Source organism: Suncus etruscus, chromosome 3, assembly GCF_024139225.1.
Source record: "Suncus etruscus isolate mSunEtr1 chromosome 3, mSunEtr1.pri.cur, whole genome shotgun sequence".
In the NCBI taxonomy this organism is placed as follows: domain Eukaryota; kingdom Metazoa; phylum Chordata; class Mammalia; order Eulipotyphla; family Soricidae; genus Suncus; species Suncus etruscus.
The window spans coordinates 91,284,009-91,303,187 of NC_064850.1; the positions used below are offsets into that span (position 1 = coordinate 91,284,009).

The 19,179-nt window shown below is 39.4% G+C and overlaps 1 protein-coding gene across 1 annotated transcript in view; it reads left to right on the forward strand.

Moving 5' to 3' along the window:
- Positions 1–19,179, forward strand: part of XPO7 (exportin 7) — a 107,690-nt gene that overhangs the window by 76,192 nt on the left and 12,319 nt on the right. The window contains exons 9-19 of the mRNA XM_049769433.1: positions 524–643; positions 3,007–3,153; positions 4,043–4,215; positions 7,424–7,617; positions 8,383–8,488; positions 11,654–11,789; positions 12,280–12,353; positions 13,515–13,595; positions 15,089–15,152; positions 15,560–15,668; positions 16,506–16,612. Of these exons, the coding sequence (XP_049625390.1) occupies positions 524–643; positions 3,007–3,153; positions 4,043–4,215; positions 7,424–7,617; positions 8,383–8,488; positions 11,654–11,789; positions 12,280–12,353; positions 13,515–13,595; positions 15,089–15,152; positions 15,560–15,668; positions 16,506–16,612 (1,311 nt within the window). The remainder of the gene's footprint in view (positions 1–523; positions 644–3,006; positions 3,154–4,042; positions 4,216–7,423; positions 7,618–8,382; positions 8,489–11,653; positions 11,790–12,279; positions 12,354–13,514; positions 13,596–15,088; positions 15,153–15,559; positions 15,669–16,505; positions 16,613–19,179) is intronic.

Consider the following 19,179-nt stretch of genomic DNA (forward strand, 5'->3'; position numbering starts at 1 on the left):
CAGATTATAAATACTGAGCACAATAGGAAATGGGTGGAATGTTTTCCATGAAAAAGTTGTTTCTTTCAGGTCATCGACCTGACTTGGTTATTTTGGTGAGTGTGACGGAGTCAAGTCTGATTATCCTAAAGATTTAGTAGAAAAAGAAAAAATATCCCATTAACTTTTTAGATATAAATTTCAGATAGCTATCCTAAGATAAATATATATTTTTTCTTTTTCTCTTCTGATCTTTCCATACTGTTAAAATGGTAGCATCCAAAAGAACAGAATTAGCAGTCAATGTAATATTTCAAGAGTTACACTTGTTTGTAGCTGATCCCAGCCACTGCATATGGTCCCACAAGTACTGTCAGGGATCAGTTCTAGACACAGAGACAAGAGTAGCCCCTGAACACTGCAAGGTGTGGTCCAAACCTACAATTTTCTTCTACCACCTACCTCCCCCCAAAAAAGAAGGCACAGAATTATTGACAGCTGTACCTACTTTTAATCAATAATGTTTTTGTTGTGACCTCCCTAGGTACTATCCTGTTTAGTACAAATTGCTTCAGTCCGAAGGTCCCTGTTTAACAATGCAGAGAGAGCCAAGTTTCTCTCACATCTTGTCGATGGTGTTAAGCGAATACTGGAAAATCCACAGGTAAGATTTTTTTACTTTTGAGAATTTTATTTTGAGTAGGGGTGGAGGGTAGTATATATGCCTATTGTGATTGAGAATGAGATCCATTTAGAGTCCACATTTATTAGAAATCCCAGTTTGTCAATCTTAGATTGATATAAATCATATTTATAGGTAAATTCTTAAGAATATTTGGCTAAAAGAAGAGCTTGTTTCCTTTAACTTCAAGAATCCTTCTGTGGGAAGAATATAATAGACTTTAATATGCAAAGATAAGCTAGTCATTTTCCCAAAGAAATAAAACATCTAAAGTTTTTCTTGCCTTACATGTTTGAGGAGACCCAGGAGTTCAATCCCCAGCACCATAGGGGGAAAAAAAATCAATCTAAATGGTTATGGTGGGTATTTTTGGTGAGGTTTTTTTCTTTGGATTTGGCAGGGGAGATTGATGCAAGAGAATTTTTAATTGACCAGAATTTAGTTAGAAAGACATGAGGGGAGAGAAACAATATTACATATTTCAGAGAGAACATAGGAAGAAAGCAGAGAGAGAGAGAGACATATTCAAGAAAGAACACTGGCTTAAATATCAAGCTGTTCTTTTTTTAAGAGGTAGGAAGGGGTCAATGCTAGATTTATGTTCTGCCTCATATGAAATATATACCCTGCCCTGGAGAGAAATAAAAAAAAACTTTTTTTTATAGAAAATACTTTATTTTTCTATTTTTTTTAAGTATGTTATCAACTCTAAATGATTAGAGTAGCTTTTTATGGGGAAGGAAGATACTTCTCATCATTTCATCATTTGAATGTTCTCTTTTACTCGGTCCCAGAGATTCAGTCATCATCTGTTTTTTAAAGATGTCTCTTTTTTTTCTAGTGGAAAATAGCATGAGAGCAATCATTTTATTTGGGTATGCAAGAAAAGATGAGCAACACCCAGCAGTACTCAGTATTATAGGCTCTTTTCTTAGGTTTTTTCCCAGTGGTGCTTAGAGGGGCCACATGCTGCCTGGGATCCACCATGCCTTAATCTTGGAATCTCTCCAGCCCAATGCATCCTCAGTTTTGTCCCTCTTAACAATTTGTGTATTTATTCAACAAATTGTATATAGCATCATTTCTTAATCTTTTTCCGCCTGCCCCTTCCAACCCTGTTTCCTTCCCACATCAAACTGTTGGACTGTTGGATCTCTAGTTTGGTGCTTACACTCAATGTTCACACACACACACACACACACACACACACACACACACACACACACACACACACACACACACGTTGGATCTCTAGTTTGGTGCTTACACTCAATGTTCACACACACACACACACACACACACACACACGCACGCACTCAGTCTCTTTAGTCCATTTTTACCTGTGAATAGTCTAAACTAAACTCTAAAGGGTTATTAGGAGAGCTTGTGGCCCCTAGTGAGAATCATTGATGTAGAGCACTTGTCATCTGAGAGATAATGGGTGCACAAAACCAAGTGAACAAAGCGTGCCCTACTAGAATAAATAAAACCAAGGAAAAAAATTTGTTGCTTGCCGCACCCAGCCATGCTCAGGACTCCCTTGTGACTCTGGCTTAGGGATCACAGACAGCTATATAGGATGCCTGGGATTGAACTCAACTGTGTGCAAGACAAGTATTCAGTGTATTACCTCTAGCCCAAGAAACATGTTTTAGAGTAATAATGATATGAATGTCTGAAATGTGGGAGGACCTGGAGCAAAAGCACTATGGGAGAGCATTTGCCTTGCACGCATCCCCGGCATCCCATATGGCCTCTGAGCCTGTCAAGAGTAATTTCTGAGCAAAGAGCCAGGAATAACCCCTGAATGTTGCCGAGTATGGCCCAAAAAAGTAAAAAGAAATGTGGGACCAGACAGTGGGTAGAGTGCTTGCCTTGCACAGAGACCTGGGCTTGATCCCTTGTGCCCCATATGTTTCACTGAGCACAGAACCAGGAGTAAGCTATGAACACAGCTGGTTATGGCCCCCAAACCAAATATATGTAGATTTATGTTAATGTCAGTCTTTGGTGGGAAGCAGACAGGTCACCTTAGATTTCTTTCCTTTTTCTACAGTTAATCAGTGTTAGAACTTGAAACAAGTAACATGACCCTTCTGAGCTTCTGTTTCAAACTCTTTAATGAGACTAATAATCCCAGCTCACAAACCAGAAGAGATGATAGTTATGACAATCCTTTTAAAAGTGCCTTTTTAAATGTGTTGAAACACAAACAAATACGACCATCTGAATGATGACCTACAGCTCAGCAATGAAAATAGACTCATTTCTTGACATCTAGATATTATTCTAGAAGTATAATGAATGACAAATTTTCCTTCATTTTCTTTCTCTATTATCACCAGAGCTTATCAGATCCAAACAATTACCATGAGTTTTGCAGACTACTTGCCAGGTTGAAGAGTAACTACCAACTAGGAGAATTAGTCAAAGTTGAAAACTATCCTGAAGTCATCCGATTGATAGCTAACTTCACAGTGACCAGCCTACAGGTTTGCCTTTGAATATAATATGTCTCATTTCCTAAATATTGGAACCTCTTCCTCGTTGATATTAACTCTATAATAAATTGTGTTGTTTATTCCCTTTGCATAAATAAATATAAGTAGAGTGTAACCTCCAGAGGGGTTACTCTTGCTGCCTACTTTACTATTACAAAAATGCAATTTGGTTAGAAGAACATGTTGCTATTACAAAGATACTTCTTTAAAGCAGAATCCCTTTAGTCAACCTGGAAAAAGGCAAGATTGAGACAAGAATGCAAATAAACATAGAGAAAGTTTATCCTCTCTGTCATGTAAGACAGGGCAGTGCTGTTTCAACAGTACAGCTTGAATCAAAATCACCTGGGGAGCTTGATTAAAAGTACAGATGTGAGGTCCAGAGCAATGATACAGCAGGTAGAGTGCTTAACTTGCATGTAGCTAACCCAGGTTCAGAAATGTGCATTCTATGTGGTCCCCCAAGTGATTCCTGAGTACAGAGCAAGCAGTAACCCTTGAGCATTCACAGAGTGTGGCCCCAAAACAAAACAAAAATAAAGGTGCCTGGATATTACACCTTTATCTCTGCTTCAGTAGGTTTGAGAAAGTATTGGCATCTCTGTTTCTAACAAGTCTTCCAAGTGCTTCACATTCATACTAATATTTGAGAACCATTGACACAAATTATTTGTGATAAGGTTTACACAGCCAGCCAAGAATAGCTCTTTTCATTAAATGCCTAATTTCTGAAATAGACGATTAATTAGACTGGCTACATATGCAGAGCAAAGCACATGAGTTTAGCTTTTAAAGAAAGTCCTTAACTTTTGCATCAGTTATATGGAAGTAATGTGTACAAAAATGAAAAATATAATTTCACTCTTTTGGTTTTTCTTAGCATTGGGAATTTGCTCCAAATAGTGTACATTATCTCCTGAGCCTCTGGCAGCGGCTTGCAGCCTCTGTGCCATATGTGAAAGCAACAGAGCCTCACATGCTTGAGACATACACTCCTGAGGTCACCAAAGCCTACATTACATCCCGTTTGGAGTCCGTGCATATCATACTGAGGTAAAGAAACTGTCTCCATCCTATCCCACCAGTAGTAGTGTCAAACTCAGTTAAGAGTCTTTTTGGAACTCATACTAATAACAGTTATTTTTATATGTCAGCAGAATAACATTACAAGAACATAATATCTGAAGGATGCTTTGTAGCATCCTGTTTACCTATTCTCCCTTTTTATCCAAAAGCAGTATCTCTGATTACAAAGTATATTGATCTGTTTGTCCTCATCATTTCTTTAAGCATGAGAGAAACATGGGCTAGAGGGATAGTACATCAGGTAATTGCTTACCTTGCATGGGACTGACCTGTCTTCAATCCCCAGCATTTCATATGTTTCCCCAAGCGCTACCTCTGTACCCTGAGTACAGAACCAGAAATAAGCCTGAGCACCACTAAGATGGCCCCAGAATCAAAAAAATAAACGTACATGAGAGAAACATTATTAATGTATTTATTGGTGCTGAATGTAACCTAAGAATTAATGCAACCCAGAGTTTAATAGAAGATTTTTAGGAAACTAGTCACCAATTGCATTATATTAACAGATGGTTTCTCTCTATACTGACAGTTAATTGAGCCAGAAATATATAATAAAATATCAAAACCTTTTAAAAATGACCTGTGTAAGTGGCCAGAAAGATAAATAATATTTTACCTATTTGCCTGGCACAGGCCAAGCCAGTTTTAGTTCTTTATACTGCGTATGATCCATGAGCTCTGCCAAGAATAAACCCTAAGTACAGTCAGGTATGGCACAATGCCCTCCAACCCCTAATTACCTATATATAATGAAGTTATTTGTTTAGGAACCTTTGGGGAATTTTTTTTCACTATTGGTTGTTTCTCATAAGGACTTACTTTGACTCTGTAGTTTGAGTGCTTTTTTTTTTTTTAAGTTGAATTTTTTTGTTTGTTTTGGTTTTTGGACCACACCCAGTGACGCTCAGGGGTTAATCTTGGCTGTGCTCTCAGAAATCGCTCCTGGCTTGGGGGACTATATGGGACATGGGAGGATCAAACCGCAGTCAGTCCTAGGTCAGCACATGCAAGGCAAAATGCCCTACCGCTTGTGCCACTGCTCCAGACCCTAAGTTGAATTCTTAATAGTCTTAGGAGTTAAAACACTGTTTACAGTGAATTATTTCAAAATAAAAGTTTTTGTAAAATCCACTGTAAAGTATTCTTTTAGTTGCTGAGGATCCAGATAATTTTCAGTAGCTTTATTTTATTTTTATTTTTTTTGAAAAGACAAGGTATTTATGATTGGGTTTTAAACACACAGCATTTTAATTTTAACACCAGTACCTTTACCAGTGTCTACTTTTCTTATGGTCAAGTAATATTCCATTGTGTGTCTGTACCATAATTGATTTATCAAATTGTGTACTATTGTACACTTGGCTTGTATCCACATTTTGGCTATTGTAGGTAGTGTTGCAAGGAACAGATGGATGCAAGTGACTTTTCTTTATTTTGTTTGGGGTATATTCCAAGAAATGGGAGTTGCTGAGTCAAATGGAAGTTCAATTCCTATATATTTTTTGAAATATCTCTTTATATTTATAATCGTGATCATTTTAGAATGTATTTTGGTGTATTTTTATTTGGGTCTCTTAACTGGTCCCCTCGGACCTCCTCCAACTCTGGGAACTTCTCTGCAGTGATGTCTTTGACTATTGCTTCTTCATCAGCGTTGCCTTCCTGACCTTCTAGAAACCCAGTGGTTCTTATGTTGGTCCTCTTTAATTCATCACAAAGTTCTCTTGTTAGTTCTTCATTTATTTTGAGGCTTTTTCCCTTTTTCTATTATTGTCTGGTGATTTTCTATACCTCAAATTTGAGCTCATTGATTCTGTCTTCAGCAACTGTTACTCTGCTGGTAAAGCCTTCCTGTGAGATTTTCATTTCACCTACCAAGTTTTTTAGTTCTGTCATTTCTGTTTATAGTTTTCTCATTTCTGTTCTCATATCCTCTGTGTTTTATTGATGATCTGTTCCATTGCTTATTTGAGCTTATTAAAGAGCCTAAGCATTTCCACTTAATTTATTTTTGGAGAGATTATATATGTGGCTGTTACTGATTGAATCCTTCAGGATTAGTCTTGTCCCACTGCTCATACTTGTGGTTGGGTTCTTTACTGCTTTACCATGGTTCCTTTTGTAGTTTTGGGGAAATGTCTTTTCACTTCACGCTCGGTGTTGTTCACACTGCCAGCTCTCCAGGGGAGCTATATTGAAAGGGAGATTATCTTGTGGTACTTCAAGAAATGGCAATGCCTTCTGACCTTTGAATGAAACCAGAGTCTGGCACAGCTGTTCCATGTTTGGGACAAACGTCCTCTCCCAGCTGGCAGTGGAGGAATGCAGCCTCAGGGTGTACTTGGGAACCCACTTCAGAAAACTACAGTTCAATCTTCTCCAATGAAGCATATTTGGGGAGTAATTATTTCCGTGGCTCTGAGCCTAGGCAAGTTTTTTAGTTTAGGTGAACCTCATAAGGCTACAGGGAAGACAAAGATCACAGTGAATGTGGTAAACACAGAGTAAGAACTGCTCAATATAGCAGTATTGATGCTACTGTGTTATCATGCAATGACATAACAAGTGAGCCTACATTTGTAGCCAAACTACCTACACTGATGAGATCATTTATGTGTGTGTTTTAATTATACTTAGCATGATTGTTCATATTATTAGGATATTTTATTACAAATGTATACATTTCACATATCACAGAGCTGATTATGGTTTCCTGTTAATTGTTAGAATTGTCGTATTGCCTCCCTCAAATCTGAAGATTTTCAATTTCTAAAACAAACCTATGTTTTCGGTGTCCTCTTAAAAGGAATACTTATAGCCCCAACGTTCACTTAGACCAGAGCAAGCAAAAGATTATCAAGGCAGAAGAATCTGAAGGGACTGGGAATTCATGGGATGGATTCTGCTCAGTTTTCAGTGACTCAGGGGCAACTTCTGGCTCTAGGGACCAAATTCAGTGCCTTGAATGTATAAGTCCTGTGCTCTACATCTCTGAACAAACTGATGCTTCTTTTGCCTTCCTTTTTTATATTCCTTAGTAAAAAGTAGTTTGTGGGGTATAGTGTGAACCTCTATCAGTAGAAATAGTGGCTGAGTGAGAAAGGACCCCATCAATGGGAAAATCATTGGGCATATTTTGAGAGTCCTACCTTCTCTTTTCTCCTGGGAGTAGAGATGGACTGGAAGATCCTCTGGAGGACACAGGTCTAGTTCAGCAGCAGTTGGATCAGCTGTCAACCATTGGGCGCTGTGAATATGAGAAGACATGTGCCCTCCTTGTGCAACTGTTTGACCAGTCAGCCCAGTCTTATCAGGAACTGCTACAAAGTGCTAGTGCCAGTCCCATGGACATCGCCGTGCAGGAGGGTGAGTGCCTAGTGGACTGAGCCTGGAAGGAGGAACTACTGGTGCTCCTTCACTTTCACCAACACTTTTTCTTTCCCTCCTCCCAAATCATCACCCATTATCTTATATACATAAAGGAACACTTGTTAATAAATGTCACAAGGACCTGGTAAAAACTAATTGAAATAGTTGAATGTATTGCTTTCATTGGGGCCAAAGCAATAGCACAGCCAGTCAGGCATTTGACTTGCTTGTAGCCAACCTGGGTTTGATCCCCAACACTGCTATGGTTCCTTGAGCCATCTCGGGGTAATCCCTAAGTACAGAGCAAGGAGTAAGCCCCGAGCTCTAGTTTTAGCTTCCAGTGTAGTCCTAAAACAAAACAAAAGAAAATGTACTGTTCTTGAGTAAGAGCAAGAGTATAGCAGGTGGGGCTTATTCCTTTTACATGTACCATCTGGGTTTAATCCCCAACACCCCCATATAGTCCCTTGGGCATTATCAGAATATATGAGTAAGCCTTGAGTACCCTTGCTATGGGTACCTCCCCAAATAAAAGAAAAAGTACTGTTCTAGAAATAAGAGCTTCTCTGATTGAGGGGTGTTTGTTGTTTTTCCTTTGAATTCACTCTTACTACAGTAAAGCAATAGCTGAACTCTATTATTGGGTGGGGTTGCAGTTTACCATACTGTTAAGATTAAGGAGTCTTAGAATTGAAATTGTTAAGAAAGGAGCCATATAGTACGGAATTCCTCCATCAAAATATTCCTAAACACCTATTGCAGGAAGGCTGACATGGCTGGTTTACATCATTGGAGCAGTGATTGGTGGCCGAGTGTCTTTTGCCAGCACTGATGAGCAGGATGCTATGGATGGCGAACTTGTCTGTCGGTAAGTGCTTCCACAGCAGCATTCCTTTTCACAGCTCTGGCCCAACCTGAGCCCTCTCAGATCTTGAGATCACTGGAATTGGATATACTCCTGCTAATGATTTGTTTGTTTATAGACTATATAATTTTGAAGAAGCTGGTTGTTGATGGAAATGAAGAGCTATACAGTTTCAACATCAGACATTTTATTGCTATAGCAAGAACCCTGCCTGGTTTCTTACTGAAAAATATTTGTAGTATTCACAAGAAAGTGATGGAAACGGAATTTAAGAGAACCAGAAGGGCTGGTAGAAGGTAGTACAGTGGTCAGGGCACTTGCCTTTGTATATTCCTAATTTGGGCTTGATTTATGGCACCACGGACATGGTCTGTCCCTTAGAAATCACCAAACGCAGTCCTGGCACTACCTTCAAGGTAGCCAATGTACCCTTGGTACTGCAGGACTCAGGCAGCATCACATCCTTGCACCCTTTCACTAAACCATCCCAGGTGACCACGAGTCACTGGTGACCCTCTGAGCACCACTTGGGAAGGCCCTCCACTACCCCACAGAAAAGTAAGAAAACCAGAGTGGAACAGAACTTCATTTAAAGACACTAGCTCAAGAACAGGTTGTAGCTCTGCAAAAGAGCATTTGCCTTGAATGTTTGAGATTATCTAAAAATAATAACAATAAAATGCCCATATCTCAATGTTAGTGAGTCCACACTTTATTTCGCTATTTCATGAATAAATTTGATTGGAAATTAGGTCTCCAAATATCCCCACATTTAAAAATTTTTCACTCTTGGAGAGAGTTAGGGACCATATATGGTGCTAGGGATTGAACCCAGGTTAACAACATACAAGGCAACCACCCTATTTCCTCTGTACTGTTTCTCCACCCCCCATTTAAATTTCTTGATTACATACTGTACACCTTCAGTATTTTTAAGGGTTTTTCTTTTTTTTTTTTTTTTTTTTTGTAATGGCATAGGAATCTCATCTTACTGAAACTTTTATATGATTACTAGTTTCTAATGTTTTTCCTAACACAAAAATGAGAATGCAGAAATTTTAATACCTTAAATTTTATTTATTCATTTAAAAGTAACAGGGGCCACAGTGATAGTACGGCAATTAGGACATTGCCTTGCACACAGCCAACCTAAGTTCGATCCCAGCATTCCTTCCTAATACACCAGGAGTGATATCTGAGTGTAGAACCAGGATAAATCACTAAGCACAGCTTGTTATGGCTCAAAAACAAAACAAAAAGTAGCAGTAAGTTCAGGGATGTGACTAAATTGTAAAAACAGGCCATGTGCCTGGAGAGATAGCACAGCGGCGTTTGCCTTGTAAGCAGCCAATCCAGGACCCAAGGTGGTTGGTTCGAATCCCGGTGTCCCATATGGTCCCCCGTGCCTGCCAGGAGCTATTTCTGAGCAGACAGCCAGGAGTAACTCCTGAGCACCGCCAGGTGTGACACAGAAAACCATTTAAAAAAAAAAAAAAGAGTTCATTCTGCATTAAAAGTTTAAAAAAAAAAAAAACAGAGGCCATGCATATGTAAGGCCCTGGATTAGAACCCCAACACCACAAAAATTAGATACATTTTTTCAAAAATAAATAGCAATATCCTGTTATAGAATAATATATTTTGACAATATCTATTTTCACCCCAAATTAAGAATAGTAACTTTGTTTGAGTGTCAGGCACAGATATCAGCTAGATGCTCACAACTGTTTCCACGCTCAGCCTGTGGAAAGTGAGCACACAGTTGATAGCCTCTGGAAACTCCACTGTCCCTCGTGAAAAGGCTATTAATGTTTTTATATTTTAGTGAAAATAGTTTTGTGACTTTATGGAACCACTACTCTGAGGCCTTTTGAACTGGTCTTCCAAAACACATTTTTTGCATGATGGATACCTTCAAATGTGTGTTAGTTCCCCACATATTTTAATTCATAATTCTTCTGAAAAATGTATTTGTCTTTTTTAATTCCCATTTTGTTTATTAGCTGCAGTCTGCTTCTAGGTTCCTTACTTCTATTGAAAGCTCTTATGTCATGCCCCACTGGACTTGCACTGAACAAAATTTTAATATTGATTAATTTAAATGTAATAGTCATGTAGCATAATTAATCCCCCCACCACCACATGTCATAGATAGTTTGTTACTGTTCTCATACTTTCAGAATGTCATATGGAGATGATGAGAGGGTTCAAATAGAACAACACAGGCCTAGCGTGTTCAAGGCCTGAATTCAGTTTCCATTACACGTGGCCCTGAGCATGTGTAACCAGACCACACATCCCCAGGAGAAGCTCTAGACCTCCCAAGCACCCGCAAATCACCCACTGTTAAATGGGGTGCCCCCTACTTATTATTGTTATTGTTGTTAGGTTTCACTCTTACAGTAAAAGTTGTCTTATTTTATCATTCACTCACTTGCTTTTGCTAGAAGGATGTGTAACATTCCTGTTCTTGTCCCTAGAAGTATTGCCAATGGATGGCCATTATCCTTTGTATGTCTCCATCCTTTTCTATGTGCGGAAAAAATGGAGAACTACTAATCTAATGCAGAACCCCTCATTTCATAGATGAGGAATAGAACCTCAAAGTTTTCAAGATCTCACAAAAGTTTCAAGAATGACCATTACCCTCAAAGTTAGTGTTTTGTTGTTGTTATTTACCCATTGTGGGGTTTGAGATACATTGCCAAGTTTGTTTGTTTTTTTGTGGGGTTTTTTTTGTGGTTTTTGGGTCACACCTGGCTCCGTGCTCAGAAATTGCTCGTGGCAGGCACGGGGAACCATATGGGACGCTGGGATTCCAACCGATGACCTTCTGCATGAAAGGTAAAGGCCTTACCTCCATGCTATCTCTCTGGCCCCACATTGACAAGTATTTAACCTAGGACATTATTCCAATTTTTCAAGGGAATGATGATCTTGCCATAATCTCAGTAGATTGGCAGTATTGAACATCTCGCTGTGTCTCAGGTACACATCCTATGGGGCGGAAATGGAAACATGTGTCAGCAAAATTTAGAGACTAGAGAAGGAAGAAGAGCTAAGACTGTCAGGGAAGGAGAGATGAGCTAAATCTATTGGGTAGATTGGATTCTCTAGCATGATCAGGATATCCTGCTGTTGAGAGAATCATTGCTTCTCTTCCTCTAGGGTGCTTCAGCTGATGAACCTGACAGATTCTCGCTTGGCTCAGGCGGGTAATGAGAAGTTAGAATTGGCTATGCTGAGCTTTTTTGAACAGTTCCGTAAGATCTACATTGGGGACCAAGTGCAAAAGTCCTCTAAGGTAACAGACTTTCTTTTTAGTTCTCACTTCTGCCTGTGGGATTCATTATTGAGAGTGACAACTGATAACAGTTCAAATAGTTATTAGAATAGTACAAATGTCTCATTTTAATCTGTCAAATTTGGGAAGATTCACTAAAGAAGTAAGGCCAATAGGGCCCTGATGTTCTGTATGCTTAACAAATAGCCAATTAAAACATCTTTTATTTTCTGTCCAGTTTGAAATGCCAATCGCTATACATGAATTAATATTCAAATAGCTTAAGGTTATCATAGTCTTGGTCTAATTTCAGTGTTAAAGAGGGCCAGTAAAATAACTTAGCATATATCCTGTCTTTAGTAATACTTAGAAACTTCTGGAGAGACTTCTTCATCAGTTTTGTTATTCATTATCTTTCCATAAATTAGCTATGCATGAATAATGACAAATAATGAGTATTAATATATGATTTTTCTAATTCATGTTTTCTGATTACTTCCCTTAATGCTAGCTGTACCGCCGGCTCTCAGAAGTTCTGGGCTTGAATGATGAGACCATGGTCCTAAGTGTTTTCATAGGAAAAATGTAAGTATTTTGGCGTGCCATCAGCAAGAGTTCTTTGCAATCCTATTGCAACAGTAAAATGTGTTACATTGGCATTGTGTTGCCAATGCCTTGGTATTCCAGCATTAATTGTTTGCGTCAGAAATTTGTGCATTTGATTGTGTTTGGCAAGTTGTACTTAGAGATATGGCCCGGCCCCAGAGCATTCCAGGCTTGAACAAGCTAGGATTTATTCTTATTCATGTGAAATCTCACCTTTGGTATCTGGAATAATGGGTGAAACCATATTGTGTACTTAGCAAAATGGATTTCTTTACCCAGTGATGGATGCACACATTCAACCTTTTGAACCTGTTACCTGGGTGCCATGAGCAGGCACTGCATGTATGTGCATGTAGTGCCAATTCCTATTGGATATGGCCCTCTCCAACCAGGAGGAGAGGCCCACTTTAAAATGGGCATATTCCTCTTGAGGATGTATTACACTTTTTTGAGAGTCTTGAATCTTCAAAACCTAGTGCTATTGATTATCTTCAAAGTTGGAGTTTCTAAGTGGCATGTTTTGTTTTGTTTTTAAGTTGTGCCCTATTGTTACATTTCCCCACTTTTTAGGAGCTCAGCTGATCAAAGCACACATGTAAGAGCCAGGTGTATTACCCAGGGCTGTGTGCAAACTGACATTTTGCCTCCTACCAACCATCCCAATCCTAAATGCATATTCCATGAGCTGGTAATTTAAGATGAAAGAAAAAAAAGGCAAAGGGGGTCTAAAGGACTCTGCCAGCTAAAAACCCCAGAAGCAAGGGCTACTAGAATTCTGCAGCTGACAGTGGATGGTGCAGGTGCAGAATTGCATACGTCTGCATGTTATCACTGCCGCAGAAATCTCTTACCCTTGCTGCAGAAATCAGCCCTGGAGTGCCCCAGAATTCCAAGGGCCTAGGTATGGGCCAGTGTAGCTTTGGAACCAAGTAGTGAAGATTATCTGAAGGATAATTTTTCTAGTCAACCAAATGTGAGTATGGAGATTTTATACCCATTTTTTTGTGCTTGTGATGTCTGTGATTCAGTGATGCAGATGTGTGATGACTTCTGATGGATGATTTTCTTCTTCTGCCAGTCTTCAAGGAAGCCAGGCAAATCAAAAATAGCTCTTTTATTTTTTTTCTTTTTGTCCTCCAGCATCACCAATCTGAAGTACTGGGGCCGTTGTGAACCAATCACCTCTAAGACACTGCAGCTTCTCAATGATCTCTCCATTGGATATCCTTTTCTAAACTCACTTCTATGTAGAATTGTGTGTCATAGGTTTACAAACATAGTCCCCAGGGTTGGAGAGATAATAGAATAGGTAGGGTGCTTTCCTTACATGTAGTCTACCTGACTTCTATCCCCAGCATGACACCAGGACTGATTGCTGAGTGCAAGCCAGGAGTAAGCCCTGAGCAATGCTGGATGTGGCCCAAAAACAGTACCCAACCCCACCCCACTCAAAATAAAAGCCAAGGCTACCAAATGAACCAATACAAAAGCTAATTATTTACTGAAACTTATCCCTGAGATCCAGAAATATCCGACAAATCAAAGTAGCTCTATGCTGGCCATGTTGTGCCAGCACTGTCCAGCCAGTTTCCTGATTGGTTATAAGGTACATGTTAGAATGAAGGGGTGTGATCTCACTTTTTACTTGCAGACCGACTGTAAAGTTTAAAGTGTTCTAAGACAGCCTTTTACAAGCAGAGATTTGCAAGAGAAGTAAACACATAATTTGAGTTATTTTCTTCTTCCAGTTTGCCCCAAGATAGCCAAAGCTAGTGCCAGTCTAACTGCATAGGAAAGCTATACATTATGGAAAATGGTTGCATTAGGGCCTTAATTCTCATAGAACCCCATTGAGACAGGTTTTTCTAGGATATACTTGGTGTTATCTTGACTTGGAGAAAACTTAGTGTGTGTATGCCTTCTGCCAGTTAAATAGTGCTTAGAAGAGAACGCAGTATTATACTCAAGAAAATAAGGTATCTGTTATGGAATTCATAATTAGAAAAAGAAAACGAACTGTACTTTATCTTTTTTTTTTTTTTTTTTTTTGGTTTTTGGGCCACACCCGTTTGACGCTCAGGGGTTACTCCTGGCTATGTGCTCAGAAATTGCCCCTGGCTTGGGGGGACCATATGGGACGCCGGGGGATTGAACCGTGGTCCGTTCCTTGGCTAGCGCTTGCAAGGCAGACACCTTACCTCTAGCGCCACCTTCCCGGCCCCGAACTGTACTTTATCTTAAAGAGTTCATTCTGGGGCCCGGAGAGATAGCACAGCGGCGTTTGCCTTGCAAGCAGCAAATCCAGGACCAAAGGTGGTTGGTTCGAATCCCGGTGTCCCATATGGTCCCCTGTGCCTGCCAGGAGCTATTTCTGAGCAGACAGCCAGGAGTAACTCCTGAGCACCGCCAGGTGTGACCCAGAAACCATAAAAAAAAAAAAAAAAAAAAGAGTTCATTCTGCATTAAAAGTTTTTAGTGTGATAGTCTGAGCAATAATCGCACAACCTTAGGGCATTTGCCTTGCACGAGGCAAAACTGGACTCAATCTCCAGCATCCTATATGGCCCCCCGAGTCTGCTGCTAGGAGTAATTTCTGAGCACACAGCCAGGAGTCAGTGCTACCTGTTGTGCATTCCCCCCACCCCCCCTTTAGGGGGGAAAAAAACCTATCCTTTGTGTCACCACTTTCCTTGACCCTCTTCCTTTGTCTCTACATACAGTAGTGTAAGGAAGCTAGTGAAGTTGAGCGCAGTACAGTTCATGCTGAACAATCACACGGTGAGTGATTGGAGCTGTCGGCTTGGTTCTCCCTGCCTTCTCCCTTACCCCCATATCATCACATACACACACAACAAAGTCTTAAAAAGAGTGTTTGGATTGAGGTCCTCGGTGCTGCCACATTTAATGGCTTTGGCCCCTTTACCCATCACATGCCAAATTATACTTATTGTCATTGGAATCTCTCCTGGGGATCCAGGTGATCTGTGTGTAACTTCCCACACTACTAAACAGACTAAGATAAAATTTAGTTAATAACAATACAGATTTAATACCCCTCATACTCTTAAGGAATAACTACTTAGCCATTAATTTTAAAGAGCACAGTAATTCTGAAAATTACTGGTTTGCGTTCTGTCCCCAGCTTATGTTTTTATCTTTTAAACTTGTTTTCTTTTCCTCAATAGAGTGAGCACTTTTCATTTTTGGGTATTAACAATCAGTCCAACCTGACAGACATGCGGTGTCGAACTACCTTCTACACAGCACTTGGGCGTCTCCTCATGGTGGATTTAGGTACTGCAATAAATCCTACAGACTCAAAGTAATCTGGCATTGTTCAAATTTTTGAGAACTGGATGTACTGGAGGTCTTTTCACCATTAATAAAGCTGCTGAAATACTCTCTGTTTTCATCAAGAACAAATCAGGCTGTCATAGTCCTGTAACTGGAAGACTTGATATACAGAACTTTAAAGTTCTGTTCATATTCTTGTCTGTGTAGTGGGAAAACTGAGATTCCTAACTGCTGCTGTTGATTGCTGACCTGAAGTGCAAACCACATGCAATGATCACAGAAATTTAATTACTCAATTTACTGCCTACATGAACCTGAAGGATTTGAGCACCTTTTTTCTGCTCTAAGTTGTAGCATGAGTTTGAATTTAATTTGAATTTAAACTATAAATTCAATTTGTAAATTTAACTTAATTTGACATTAAACTATATACATTTTATTCTACTAACGGGAATTATAGTATTCATGAAAGACAAAGGTATAAATAGAGTCCACAAGATACTAAAATCAGGTTGGGGTGTCATCACACACCTGATGTGAACATTTCTCATCCAGCTATATATAGTTCTCATGTAAGGAAAAGCCAGTATCACATTCAGATGGACTCTCTGGTGATTTAGTATCAAAAATATGAACATGCCCAAACTAGGTGATTTTGATCATTTTGTAGTTTTACGTTTTTCTTTATGTACATTTTATTCTGAAACCCTATTAATATCAATTGAGATACTTGAGTGCCTCCCTTGAATTGTCCTTCCATCTGCTTACCTGTTGTTCATTTTCTTGAATGCATCTATAAAGCTTTGGGTTTCTTATATTGGATTTTTTTCTTTGCAGGAGAGGATGAGGATCAATATGAGCAATTCATGCTACCACTCACAGCAGCCTTTGAGGCAGTGGCCCAGATGTTTAGCACCAATAGTTTTAATGAGCAGGAGGCTAAGGTAAGTTCTTTTCCTGTTGATTAGTTATCTTTTGGTTGAGGGCACACTCCCCAACAGACTATATGGTCAGCACTACTACACAAATTCATTCTTAGCTTGAATTTCACTGTTGAAGATTTTCATTTTATTCTCTTGGATTCCTAGAGTTTGAAATAAAAGAACCAGTATCTATTTATAAATTCTATGTTAAAATACATTTCTTAAGGAATCCTTGGTTTTGTTCTGGTTTTGCTTTTGGGTCACACCCAGCTGCGCTCAGGGGTTACTCCTGGCTCTACGCTTAGAAATCGCTCCTGGCAGACTCGGGACCATATGGGATGCTGGGATTTGAGCCACCATCCTTCTACATGCAAGGCAAATGCCCTACCGCTGTGCTATCTCTCCGGCCCCTCTTAAGGAATCCTTGGGGTTTGTTTTTGTTTCCTTTGTTTGTTTGTTTGTTTTGTTTTGTTCTTTTGGGGGGGGGTCACACCAGGCAGTGCTCAGAGGTTACTCCTGGCTCTGTGCTCAGAATTTGCTCCTGGCAGGCACTGGAGACCATATAGGGTACCGGGATTTGAACCACCGTCTGTCCTAGGTCAGCCACATGCAAGGCAAATGCACTACCTCTGAGCTGTCTCTCCAGCCCTCGTTGGGATTTTTTATCCTAAGTTTTCAAATATAGTAGCACAGATATTTTTTGTTTGTTTTGGGGCCATACCCAGCAATGCTCAGGACTTACTTCTGGTTCTGCAATCAGGAATTACTTCTCCTGGCAGTGCTCAGAGAACCATATGGATACCAGGGATTGAACCCAGATTGGCTACATGCAAGATAAATGCTAACACTGGTCCAGTTTGTTTGTTTGTTTGTTTGTTTTTGGGCCACACCCGGCAGTGCTCAGGTGTTACTCCTGGCTGTCTGCTCAGAAATAGCTCCTGGCAGGCACGGGGGGACCATATGGGACACCGGGATTCAAACCAACCACCTTTGGTCCTGGATCGGCTGCTTGCAAGGCAAATGCCGCTGTGCTATCTCTCTGGGCCCCACTGGTCCAATTTTTATGTCTTTCTTTCTCTCTCGCTCTCTACCACTCTCATAATTTCTCATCCAGTTATGTTATATTTAGTTTTAATATTTATTTATTTTAATGAAGTATTTATTAATGCCCCAAAAGTAGTGTAATCTATTTTACTTTATTTAACTTAATCTTTATTTTCATAGTTTTCTTAGAACTATTTTATTATTTTACATTTGTGCCTTTTCAGCCCTTTTTCTTACCACTAAAAACTGTAATGTTCTTATTATTTCACAAGTTTTTGTGCATAATAAAAGTTAACCATTTTTAGCATACAGTTTAGTAGCACTTCATTCATTGACATTGTTGTAAAGCAGATCTCTAAAATGCACTGATTTACAAATTTTGTTACTTCATTATTTGTATCTTTGTATAAATAGTAATTTCCATGACATATGAATTTCCATTGACATATGAGCCATTTAGTAGGAATAAGGAGTTTTAAAGACCTTTAGTTACTGACTTCTGGCTTTCCTCTTGTCATTTTTGACCCTTTAATTTTCCCTGTGGGGACACTGGTTATTACAATGATAGCATCATACTCCCGCCCACACACTTGGTTGTGCTCCCCAGTTGCACACTTTAAGATGCTCACAACTTCTTTCAGTTGCAGCGTTTCCCTGAGGGCTTCACATTTGTTTGTAGTGCCCTAGGATCATGCTCAAAGGTATGGGATAATATCAGGGCTGAAGCTCCTGGCCTCATGCCTACAAACTGCCATTGAGTTCCCTGGACCCCATTTCCTGATGTTTTCTTTCCTCATCCTTTTGCTTCTCATATGCCAGTTCTTACCTATAGACCACTATACTAACACCAGAAAACTAGCATTTGTAAGACTTCAATAGGACACTGAGGGTAAATTTCAGAGGCACCAAATAATCAGGCATGTTGCCCCCAAATGCCAGGTTATAACCAACATTCTAAAGTCCTCTTTCGCCAAAATTTGTTTTTATAAAGTTTAGTTTTTCCAACTCCAAATTAGCAGAGCACTTTGTTTTCTGTGATGGGAACCATTCAAAGCCAAGACTAGTGTTAAACATAGCAGTAATTTAGGTTGGAGTCAAATAGGCCCACTCAAAGGAAGGCTGTGATTGAGGGCTGTTAGTGAATAGCATACCTTTTGCAGATAAAATTAGTTCTATGTGTTGGTATTTGAATACTTTAATGTTCAAAACAACTATATTATAAACAGCTTGGTAAATCATAGGGTTACAATAAAAATTAGGGAAAATTATTTTAGTTCCATGTAAAACAGGTAAAATAAATGCTATGACTGACTCTGGCCCTGAACTACAACTGTCAGCCACATCTTTGTCAGACCTCATGTAGTTTTTCAGATTCTGTATTAGACTTGAAATCTGACTTAATGTATCAGTTTGGGAATAAATTATTTACTTAAAGCAGGTTGGTAGCAAAGGTACAGTTATTGTTAGCAGCTGAGTTAGAATGTATGAATATTGTATAAATATGCTACTTCCTTGAGTCTACTGATGACTGGTTAGCCCTTTTT